At 36.2% G+C, this 12,799-nt stretch overlaps 1 protein-coding gene across 1 annotated transcript in view; it reads left to right on the top strand.

Annotated features, from left to right (window-relative positions):
• Positions 1–6,114: 6,114 nt before the first annotated feature.
• The window catches only part of LOC117339820 (cholecystokinin receptor type A-like), a 55,293-nt gene continuing 48,608 nt past the window's right edge, over positions 6,115–12,799 (top strand). The window contains 1 exon segment of the mRNA XM_033901530.1: positions 6,115–6,710. Within this exon segment, the coding sequence (XP_033757421.1) occupies positions 6,368–6,710 (343 nt within the window). The 5' untranslated portion in view covers positions 6,115–6,367.

Genomic DNA, 12,799 nt, shown 5'->3' with positions numbered 1-12,799 from the left:
CCAATAGGGGGGATTTAGCAAATTCTTCAAAATCTTTCTTCTGTAGAAATTATAAAAGTTTCTCCAAATATGGTATAAAGCTTCCTTTGGTGAATTTTGGATAAATGGTATGGTGGTTGTGATGAAAATCCTCCTTCTGTAGTGCTAGATGGTGTTTGAAAAATTGGTCTAGAGTATCATTAGGTGAAGAAAACTAAAAGTTGTGTTACAGTTCTGACTCCCAAAAGGATGGACGGCAAGGCCTCATAGGGAAAAAGATGATTTATTTTCTGTATATAAAAAATTGATCAAATTTGTCTGAATATTAAAAGAAGACTTGATGTATTACATATGGAGGGTCTGGCAGTCCAGGGATAGAGTGGTCAGGTAGGAAAAAAATAAGGGGCATTTTTTTTCTTATCAGATTAAATGATGAATTATGTCATTGCTGCCAAATTAGCATTAAATCGTTTTTTGGAGCCAGAAGCCAAATGTTGTTTCAAAGGAAAGTGTTGATTGCCATGCATGGTAAAGAGAGACAGATCCCAAACGAGTTCTTGTATCTTTTATCAACACATCACACTAATAATGCCGATTGCTGAGTTTAATTTGGGTTCTAGGGCGAAAAGAATCCAATTTCTGTAAGGGTTCCTATGTCGTCTAAATCCAAAATTCAGCTTTTTCTTGAATTTAAAAAGTTCAAAGCAACGGTTTTGAAATACATTGCACTAGTAAGAAATTATCTGACCTAATAAAGTAATACCGATTTACAAACGCAACCATTATTATATTACACAAGCTCTGATAAAACGATTCACATGAAGACCATTGAGTACAAGAAGCCTAAGACCAGGTGTCGCGACAGAGTAAACGTCTTCTGACGACACCCGCCACGTATTTTCAATCTGAGAACTGAAGTAAATCGATAATGAAGGAGAATGTCCAGGCAGATAAATGGACACGCCAAGCTCTATATCACCAACGATTTTCTAACGAGATCATCATGTCGTCCATAAAAACACTTAATTGATTTTCTTCGTCTGTTCTAACATCATGTCAATAACGATCATTATTTTCTCTTCGAGTAGTAAACAAGGACTCGCATTTGTATTGCTGTATCCTGTCCTGGACTTCTAATTACACTTCATAGAACAGATTTGCTGAGAGTATCCCTCTCTGGATAACTGTCCAGTTTTTGTTGTAGTAGTTGCTAATATCATTGTGATTGCTAGGAGGAATTGCAATTCTTTGTAGTCTAAATCATTTACTTTAATACTCTTTCTTTACTTTGAAATCTCGATTTACTTGAATTCGGAATTATATTCTAAAGAGCATCTGTTTGTTTGTTTGTTGTGTTAATCGTCCCGTTAACCATCAGGGCGATGTCTCCTTGTAGTTCTTCCATTGAGTGTTGAATTACTAAGAAAGTGTAATTAATAGACACAGAAATGAGTTCGTTATGAAGTAAAATTCATTGTACAAGTAGTTATATTACTGATATTAGATAGTGTCGCAGTCGGGGATTGACTTTTATTTCGTTATGCGTGAAAATTCGTCCAAATATTCGAGTTTTACTGTAGTTGGTGACTACCTCACTGAACAACATACGAGAGGCCCGTCGCATACCATCCAGAGCAATTGGAGTAAAGTGTCTTGCCCAAGGTTTGGTTTGTTTGGTTTGTTTTTGTTTAACGTCCTATTAACAGCCAGGGTCATTTAAGGACGTGCCAGGTTTGGAGGTGGAGGGAAGCCGGAGTACCCGGAGAAAAACCACCGGCCTACAGTCAGTACCTGGCAACTGCCCCACGTAGGTTTCGAACTCGCAACCCAGAGATGGAGGGCTAGTGATAAAGTGTCGGGACACTTTAACCACTCGGTCACCGGGGCCCCTCTTGCCCAAGGAAACAACCACGACAGCACAGACTGGCCCGTTAATCAAGGTAGGAAATGTTGGAAGAATAACGATATACATATACAGTGATTCTAACATAGAGGAATTCGGGAGACTTAAAAGTTGGTATTTGAATAACGTGTTATTTATAATGACATTCAAGAGTCTAAGTGAACATGTACCCATGTTTGAGTGATTCACAATTCATGTTATTTACAATGTCATTCAAGAGCCTAAATTCCTACATTTGAGTGGTTCACAATTCATATTATTTACAATATAGTTCAAGAGACTAAAATCCGGAATTAGGATGAACTGTTATTTACAAAAGTGTCGAAGAGACTAATATCGGATCGGATCAGTAATTTCAACTAATAGAAAGGGTGGTCTAGGGACCAAAGACATTGCGATAATGTGGACAGCGATGATCCCGTCTGATCACGTTTTATACACAGAAACTAGTAACGTTGCTATATCCATTATAAAAGTGTTCAATGAAGAATCAAATTATGGAAATGCCAAAGCTTAGTTGTGTTTGTATCAGGAATGGACAACTGAATGTGTTTATTTTAGATATAATTATATATTTATAATTTTCTCTGATAATGGCACAATGTGTATTTCATTCAGTACAGCATTCGTGCAGAATATGTGTTGGTTTTTCTCATGATTTTATCAGAGAAGCTGTGAAAGCAACATTTTTAGGTGTTGTGAAACAGCAACCTTAAACGGTCATCGCCACATTTCGCTAGAACAAATTCATTCGGAACTCAAGGGGGAATCAAAATGTCGCTTATTTCAATGATAAATCCCGGTGAGTTCAGGATGGGACCGGAAATAATTTTCCCCCCAAAACGCTAACAACACACTAGACAATCTTGTCTTCTTCCGCGAAGTATTTGTCTGTAATTAAGTAATACGATTCAAGCTTTTATATGTTTAAACACATTTGTTGAATTTAATTAAATTATAGAAAAACAGCTTAAATCCTACACAATGACCTGCTTTATGCCTGAGTATTCCGAACTATTTTCTGTGTAAATTATTACGCTTGCTTCCTGGTTTGTGTGAGGGGAGGTATAACTCGTATACACTGTAGTTGATGCGACATTGGGAATTCACCTCGAGCTCTTACGTTAATAAAAATGGCCCTCGGCCGTCGAATACTTTTTTAGCCTCGGATTTTTCAAAATTGAAATCGATACGTGAAATCTCCGATTTTTTTTTACGTTTGATACCTAAAATGAAAGAGTAATACTTCCGATTGGTTCGTCATTTCCGAGAAATAGGCCACACAAAAACGGCCGTGCTGGTTGAGTTGGTTGAAGTGATTATGAGGCCAAACCTAACGTTAGCATGTTTCCACAACAGAGATTCTGATAGCAATAAAGAGGTTGCATGTTTTAAATCAGTTGATAGTGAAGTGCTTGCACAAAGTATATAACATGAACGTGCGATTCAACATGTCACGGTAACAGATAAGGTAGGCCAATTCATCGGGAACAAATTAAATGTCCGAGACGAATTTCTTCTAACAAAAGTTGTCAGATCTCTAATTAGGATACAGGTCAGTTATTACACTGAGAGAAAAGAAAAAGCAGTAAATTGAGTACAATTTTAAAACTTAAGAATCAATATAAACTGGGAGAGTAATTCATAGGAATCTTATATATAGGGAATCGCGATATGGTTTTCCCAGAAACATGACGGACATCACGGATAAATCGATCTAGGAATTGAACTTAATCATAGTATGCTAATTCAAGTGAGGTTTGAAAACTTAATTCTTTAATGTTCATCACAACTTTAATGCAACAGCATTTTTAGAAATAAATAAAATTCCTTAAAATGACATAGGACAATCATCAGCAAAACATTCAGGAATGCACATAACAAACTATAAAAATGTCTTCTTCTAACATGCCGTTTTGTATACAATATAATAGCTTTTCTTCTGTACAGCACAGCACCTATGAGTGGCCTCGACATTTTGATTTAAAAGATTCAGAAGGAGCCGAAACATAAAATACCGTCGCACTCTGACATTTACAAATCAATGGAATTAGATATGATGTCATCATGTTGCATGGTTAAGATTGAAACAAAAACAATGGATCTCTGTCAATCTACTAATTGTGAACCTACAACCAATCACAGCTCTACTTGGTGCGAACCTACAACCAATCATAACTCCGCTAAGTATGAACTTACAACCAATCACAGCTCTACTTGGTGCGAACCTACAACCAACCAAAACTCCGCTAAGTATGAACTTACAACCAATCACAGCTCTACTTGGTGCGAACCTACAACCAATCATAACTCCGCTAAGTATGAACCTACAACCAATCACAGCTCTACTTGGTGCAAACCTACAACCAATCATAACTCCGCTAAGTATGAACTTACAACCAATCACAGCTCTAGTTGGTGCGAACCTACAACCAATCATAACTCCGCTAAGTATGAACCTACAACCAATCACATCTCTACTTGGTGCGTCCCTTTAACCAATCACATCTCTACTTGTTGCGTCCCTTCAACCAACCACAGCTCTACTCTGTGCGACCCTACAACCAATCACAGCTCTACTTTGTGCGAACCTTCAACCAACCACTGATCTAATTGGCGCGAGCATACAAATAATCTCAGGTCCATTTGGTGGGAATCTACCCCCTATCAAAGGGCTCCACTTTGAGCGAACCTACAACCAATCACTGTTATATTTGTTTCAAACCTACCGTTCCATTTGTTTCAAACCTAAGCCAATCACATATCCGCTTAGAGCGAGCCTACAGCTAATCACAGCTTCGCCTTGGGCTAGCTTACAGCCAATCACGGCTCCGATAAATGCGCGACTACAGCCAACCTCAGCTCCGATAGATTCGAGCATACGGCCAATCACAGTTTCGTTAGTTATAACAATGGAAACTTACAGCCAATCAAAGCTCCACGTTGCTTGACTAAACTTGTGACAATATTAATATACGTAACACTAATTATTAAGTAATCAAAAATTCACTTCAATGTAGCCTTGCACAGCAAGCATCTTTACCCATTTGTTTTTCATTCAGAATCTCTCTAAAAACCAGTTTTGATTGACAACACAGATGTTTTATAGCCAGGTATTTTAAAACTTATATCTCAGCTACAATATTTAATATGTTTATATCTAACACAAGTATTCCGTATTTGATATAATATTGAAATGTGAGACCAAAACTTCGTAACTTTGTGTTTATAAATTAAAAACAAAATCGATATTTACGAACGCTATTTCATTGAATGTGCACCGAAAGTAAGTTATGTTAAATTAGCTTTTCGAAATAGAAATCAATGCTGACATTATGGAAATTTTCTTTAACCAATAGGTTTACCGTATCTTTTCACGTTTAAAGCTGATATTCATTTTCTTTCATACAGTCAGTTTATACTCGCCAATGGATTATTGATGAACTCATCCGGAGCCTGTACTGCGGTATTGCAGCGGTAGGGGGCAGTCGTGGAGGAGCAGTGAGCACAATCACAACTGTATAGAGACTCCGAATCCAACCCATTTCGTTTGTCTGATTTTCCCCGAATCAGATCCATTGGGACTGTGTAAATTCAGGAGTGTGAAGGTTAAAGCAATAACTGCTCCAATAGAAGCAACATAACAGACAAACTATTGCTCAGCACTTAATTGAAATAACTGTGTTCGGTTTTAATGCCTGTCTTTACAGCTTCGGATCACTCAATAGACATATAGTGTTCTTTTAAGATTTCATTAATGAGGGCAGGAAGCAGGTACAAGTGTGTGATAAAGGTCGTAGACAGTCTGTATGGTCCATATTGGGCCTATGAGAATACCGGAATAACGTCCTATACTACGGTTACTTTTGGTAGAAGAAACGCAATGCATTCCATTGGATTTTGACTGGTTCAGCTGGATATCGTCATTAATTTCTCACTACAAATGTGTTGAGATTGTACCCGAGATAAATCTTAATTAATCCTCCTTTTTTTCTCTGGAATACAACGCTGAACAATATGATGGAAACAGCCATTCATAGTTTTTATTTATGTATATGAACGACTACAATCGTGTTCCAATTCTACAGTCGACCCTGAAATTTGGAAGAGCTAAGAAGTCAAATGTAAGCTGTGAAAGTTTTGGAATGTCAAATCAACTGTTTATAAACCAGTCAAGGAAATTGTGATTCTGCTCAATGACATTGGCGTGTACTTGTTTCCTGATGTTATATGTCTGCTAAACAAGTCAAATGTAAACTGTGATTTTACTCAACAACAATCAACTTGACTCTGGTATGTACTTCGTATCGTTTTGGAATGTCTATTGTTTGCTTTAAGTCAACGACTCCTGTGTGTACTTGATTTGGAGTGTGATTTTGTTGCAACAATTAACACACTAGTCCCTATCTAAAACGTGCTTAAGTGGGATTTACCAAATGGAATACTGAAACAGACAACACCAATCCAAAATCTTATTCTACCATCATGAATTTGAGTCTGAATCGACAGATCACACTGGACACCCCAGTGGACTCTACCATGTTTACCGTAGCGGCCAGCAACCTGAGTAGAACGACCATTGTCGTAGAGGCGTCCCTGTATATCTATATATGGGTAACCGTAGTAAATGCTGTTATCTTTCTCACGGGAGTTGTCGGCAACATAATGGTAATAATCGTTGTGATCAAGGTGCGGGACATGCGCACTACGACAAACTATTTCCTTGTCAACCTGAGTATAGCGGATCTGCTTGTTCTACTCATCTGTCAACCGTCCGCATTACTCGAGTTCTACGCCAAGGACCGATGGTACATCGGACAGACGCTCTGTAAGTATCATACTAGTTATTATATAACTGCGTTCAAAGTTTCTAATTTATGAGTATTTCATGTCCTTTCCTACTAAAGAATGAGGAAAAATAACGCAAATTAAAACATTAGTTGAGTTATAATACGCTAATGTAAACAAAGCTGACACATTACAGTACCTATCAGATGTTCTCTTTCTTACTCCAGAAATATACAAGTTGTAGTGTGGTGGGCGGGTGGCACAGTGGTAACACACTTGCCTTTCACCAAGGCGGCCGGGGTTCGATTCCCCGATCGGACATGAAAAGGTTTGTGGTCACCTGCCCGACCACGTGGGTTTTCCCCGGGTACTCCGGTTTCCTCCCACAGTAAGACCCCTCGCGCGCTTCCATCCGGGCCAACAAGCGTGATTGATATAAGTTGATATAACTTGTTTCGCAATTGTTGTGAAATAAATAAAGTTTACATAAATATACAGGTTACTTCATAATATTAGAAAGTTGTTCAATAACAGCAAAGAATACCGACATAACAACGAAACCATAACTCCAACTCTAAATCGTAAAACGAAGTTTAAATATTAACAAAAATATAGATTTGTATGGAAACTCCCGAAAACGTACAAGGAGAATAAGACTAGGTGTTTCGGAAGAGTTAGCGTCGTCTGTTTCATCGATGACACCCGCCATACACATCTATGTCAAACCCGGGAAAGGTCACATTCTCAAAATGAGAAGCTAGTGTGATGGCAATGGAACCATCAGACATTTCAACAAGTATCGAACACGTCTGACTTCATATCGCATAGGGTAGTAGAATTCCAAATGAGATCAAGATTTCAACCATAGAATACAGGATATTTGGAGTAGTAGTATGCATCACTTAAATATACATTGTGTCAGAGATAACATGTACTCATCACCTTCCCATCGCAATGCATTGAGATTGCTATTTACCATATAACCAGCCTGTTAGCCAGTGTGTATAACTAGTATTATATAATCTGAAGCGTTTTTCATTGGCCGTGCCAGTCAGAAATAGACCGTGACGTCGTAATATAAGTAATGACGTTACGTCATGAATTGAAAATGGAACAACAAAATGACCGTCTCCGTTAGAGTTTGTCAGTCTTATTTTTTATTTCAAACCGACAAGCATGTAATTTGTCCTCGCTTATTTGATAAAAATATCTAAATTTTGTTTTCATTTCATATGAGATTTTATGAAACTCGTAAAGGTTCGTGAAAATGAAAAATGAAAGATCGTTAAAATCTCGTACGGAATGAAAAAAAAAATCCTATAAATATTTGTGATGAAAATTATTGTGACCACACCTATCTCATTACGACATCATATACTGTATATAGACTTTGCTGTTCAAAGAACTTCATAGACTAACGTCAAAATATTGTTATAACAAATAATGAAAAATAATAACCACGTTAAAGATTAGTGCTGAAGCACCGTCATATCATTTGCTTAAAGCGACAATAACTGTAGATTTCAAACTCATTAAACGAGGAGACATAGTGATACATGATCCTATACTGTAAAATTAGCCTGTAGATATCTGTTACAGGTTTTATACATTGGTTAACTCGTTTTGGGTTTGTAAACAATGATACACGAAGAAAGGCGAATGAGTCACGTGGGTTTGATAGACGAGTCAGCGCAGTGTTCTGCTTACGAGCGGTAGTATATGCATTCATTTAGGTTTGCACTGATTTAGATACGTTTATTTACACTTTTAATTTTTGTAATTAAGGGAAAGTATTGTGATTTATTGCATTTTTGCCAGAGAAATATAGAAATTGATCAGACCAATATAACTTATATTTTACTGCTGCGATGAGCAGTTAGATTTTGCGATGAAAATATATGTTTTGCAGTGAAAAAGATTTTCCTTTTTCACAAATCAGAGCGATGCTTTGTAATCACCTCATTAAGTCTTGCCAATTTTTCCAATCGAAGCGAAGATAGAGAAATGGGCTATTTTGCTGTATTTATGAAAAATTCAGACTAGTTTTTGACAACATATACTCGATTAACGTTAGCTTCATACATATATTCTTCGATAACAGCAGAAAACGCTTAAATTGCGTTGATTAGTTCTTTCAAAATGGCACCGTCAAGTTGACGTGGAGTAACCTCTAAAAGACACATCATCATGCATTACGTAACTGATTCCCGCATTTTTTGACACTATTAACTTTTCGATGTCTTTCATTTTGTTTTTCAGCATAAAACGCAATTAAAAGAAAATTGAACGGTTTCCCGCTGAATATAACATATATTTCACTCTATGACAGAACATTTTCACTCGTTCTTCGCACTCGTTGAAATATCGATATTCTGTCATACTCGTGAAATATATGTTATATTAAACGTGGAACCATTCAATATCCTCTATGTATTGTATAGAACACCCATGGTAGCGAAGATGGATGCAAAAGAGCCAAAATGAATTAAATTGCATCATGTAGCTGTTGCTTCCTTCTCTTCAGTGTTGCTTGGGGCCAAAAGTTTGTGAATCAAAGGAGTAGACCAACACTCGAAGGTCGAAGGGAATGTCATTGTTCTAATGTTGGTTCTGCAACAATGACATTAGTGCACTGCAAACGAAATTGTTTTGAACACCAAACAAGTCAGCTGATACTGAAAACATAGCGTTAAGCTTGCATTCGTACGGCGAATATCAATTCTATAAACCTAAATATGGTTTTGACATGTTTTCTCTCGACGAAAAGGCCATCGTCAAACATATTTATAAAACCTAACACTCCCTTTCAAACACGCAACGAACGCATCACATTATTTTTGGAGTCGAAGAGAGAAATCGATTTGACCAAACGGGGGTGTTAATTATTTTGGTTGCAATGGAAACCGCGTGTTAGATTGCAAAGTTACAGGAAATTACTGATTTTTTTTTCAAACATGCAGACAGGATTAGTTAATGATAAGTTAAGAATTAGAGTGACGCTAAGCTTAGGGTGGTATCAGACAGCTGAATGTTTAAATCCTATGACGAGTATGTTTTTCGCTGTTGGATCCAATGTATTTGAATTTAAGTATATCTGAACGGCGATGATGTTACAAATACGTTGTCGTGGACTGAGCATATGGAAGAACATATGTTATTAATCATGACTAACGTCAAGATACAAAAATTAAGAGGATTTCCATATGACGTTGAATTTATCACCAGAACTGTAAACAAAGACTTTACCAAATCCTTGATTGACATTCGTAGATATTAAAACATTTTCTGACATATCCCCTTAAAAATGAGGTAGGTTGAACCACAGGAACACTTCGTCTTTACCCTCTAACCTTGATCTGAACGTAAGAAACAGGGACTATTTACCACTCACGTATATGATTACAGAAATGTTTTCAAATCCATATGGTGACTTTTCCATTTCTTTATAGTAACAACATGCGGTATTCACATGCCCCGTAAGATTTGTTTACAATATCAAAATTTACGCGAACAATGTTTACTGCTGGCGGTTTTGAGAGATTAACTTGTTAATCAGTTCACAGTACTTGGCGTTCTTCATACTGTCTAGCGGATTCGTCGTCACTGTCTCGATTCTAGGAACGTGACGTTGCTTAGATTCGACCTTGATTTCCATGACGGATGCTGTCGGTGAAACGTAAGACACTTACTCTTCCGGAACACCTGGTCTTCAGCCAGAAACTAAGCGTCACTGCTATCTGGTAATTTTTGATGGAGTGTTCTTTCGTCAACGAATAAGGAACCTACACAAATAATAGATGATTATACGAGACATAAAAAACTAAAGCTATAATTCATGTATTTATGTCATCAATTTTATAGAAAATTATCTGAAACCTAAACAGTCGAGTTAAGAAAATATATTTTATGGAAAATTTTATGAGAGTTAAACATTTGAGATATAAGATTTATTTTTTTTAAGATAAATGATGTAATGTAACTGATGAAAAATTATCTGGGAGCTTTAACATTTAAGCTAAAAAAAAAAAAAAAAATATTTATCTAAGATCAATAATGTTATGTATTTTATAGCAAATTATACAAGGGCTGAACATTTAATACTTTTTGTTTAAAGTTAATAATGTAATGTATTTGATGGAAAATTATCAGAGACCTAAATATTCAAGATCAGGAAATATTAATTTAAGATCAAATGCTATTTGTTTGCTGGGTTTATCGCCCCATGAACAGCAAGGGCCATTTTGAGTGTAGTAGTTGGTGACTACCTCACTGAACAATATACGGGATGTCCGTCAAATCCCATTCAGAGCAATTAGGGTGAAGTGTCTAGCCAATGTTACAGTCAGGACAGCACAGACCGTGGCCGGCACTCAAACCAACTGAGTTATTGCGAGAAAATTATATAAGAGCTTAACCCTCAAGATATAAATAGAAAATTATCTAAGATATACACACTCATGATATACTAATCATATACTTATATGTTGTATATCTTATGTCTGGGTTTTAGATATGTTTAAAGGTACTGCTCACTTATGCTATGTACATAACTAATGCTTGTCTTATATGCAATATGATTGGGATCGTGTTTTCTACATAGTTATTTAAAATCAAGACACCTCCATAATTATCGATCGTAATTTATATATGAATTAAACCTCGTTTAACTTTTTATTCAAGACATCAAATATGTCAAACCATTGATTAATCAATTAAAACATTAATTGATTAAAATACTAATGAATTGATTATTTCATTAAAACGTGAATTAATTGATTGATCAATTAATTCAGCTAGACCATAATTGAACTATCTGTTGCCTATAAAATAATTGGTTCTTTGTAAACATTCTATATATCATGCATTTTATTTTGACCATATGAGACGAGCTATATGCTCAATATGTTATCAATAAATAAAAGCTATTATTATCATGAAATATCTTCTTTTTTTTACCTAAAAGACAGCTTTATAACCTGGGCATAAAACATAAATGTCGTTGAAACGAAGACCAAAGCAAATATAACCAAAAAGAGAAAGAATTGAGAGACCAGCTGTTACGGAATAGATCGCCTTATGTCTCTTAATCTCTCCACGTCGAATAACATCCCGGATCACAGGTCATACCAAGTGCAACAGAGCAAATCACCTTTCAAACGAAACATTAATTCTTGCTCTAAATCGACAGAACCAGTACAAAAGACACACGAGATATGATAGACACTTTTTCAAAACAAACTGAGAGGTAGCTGCAGTAGAATCACAAAGGAGAGGTGCCAATTTGGGCCCTCTATCACCGAGTCACTGTGACCTATTTTTTGACTGGGTTATTTTTTCAAATGGTTTTATTTTCAACTTATCAATGCATCATAATTATGATTTAAAAAAAAAATATCGTGACGTTTTGTCAAAATTGAGCCAATCGGAAAATTGACCCCGACTTTACCTACTCATAACTCGAAATGGCCACTGACCTGACCTGAATATCTTGGCCACCTATTCATATACAAAAATAAAACTTATCGGCGATAGCCATCAGAGGGCTCAAATTGTTGATGAAACTTCATCACACAACCGTTTTGTTTTAATGCTTCCAGAACTTGTCAGGGCTTTAAGTGCTAATTATTGGAGTTGAAAAATCGAAATAGGTCAATGAATAACTTATCTTGACGAGGAAGTGCAAAATACCTTTAACCAATAAATTTCATGTTTTTCCGTACTCGACTTCACAATTTAAACTTAAATGAAGTTTCTTGAGAAAGTAGAAGGATAATAAGACCAGCTGTTCCTTTATGGTTAGCGTCCCGTGAATCGATGATATGTGTCGGACAGGGATTGCCTTTAAATTTAAAAAAGGAAAAATCAGTCCATTCTTGTTTTCATTTCATTATAATTACTTTTTTATTCAAAGATATAGATTCACTTGAAGTTATATTACACAGAGTAATGCCACGCTCTCAATGATAGTTACACAGGTGAAAATAACTTTTAGATATCGAATTTAGAGATACATTATTCTTAAGTAATTAATGCCGGCGAATAAGAATAAAACTGCTGCCTGTTTAGCCGTTGCGTCCCTTTGAGACTCGTCAGTGATGCTAAGGGTAAAAAAGTTGGAAAAATCTAAAT

This window comes from Pecten maximus, chromosome 12, assembly GCF_902652985.1.
Source record: "Pecten maximus chromosome 12, xPecMax1.1, whole genome shotgun sequence".
Lineage (NCBI taxonomy): Eukaryota > Metazoa > Mollusca > Bivalvia > Pectinida > Pectinidae > Pecten > Pecten maximus.
The sequence above is the reverse complement of the archived record's forward strand: the minus strand, read 5'-3'. Positions and strand labels throughout refer to the sequence as shown.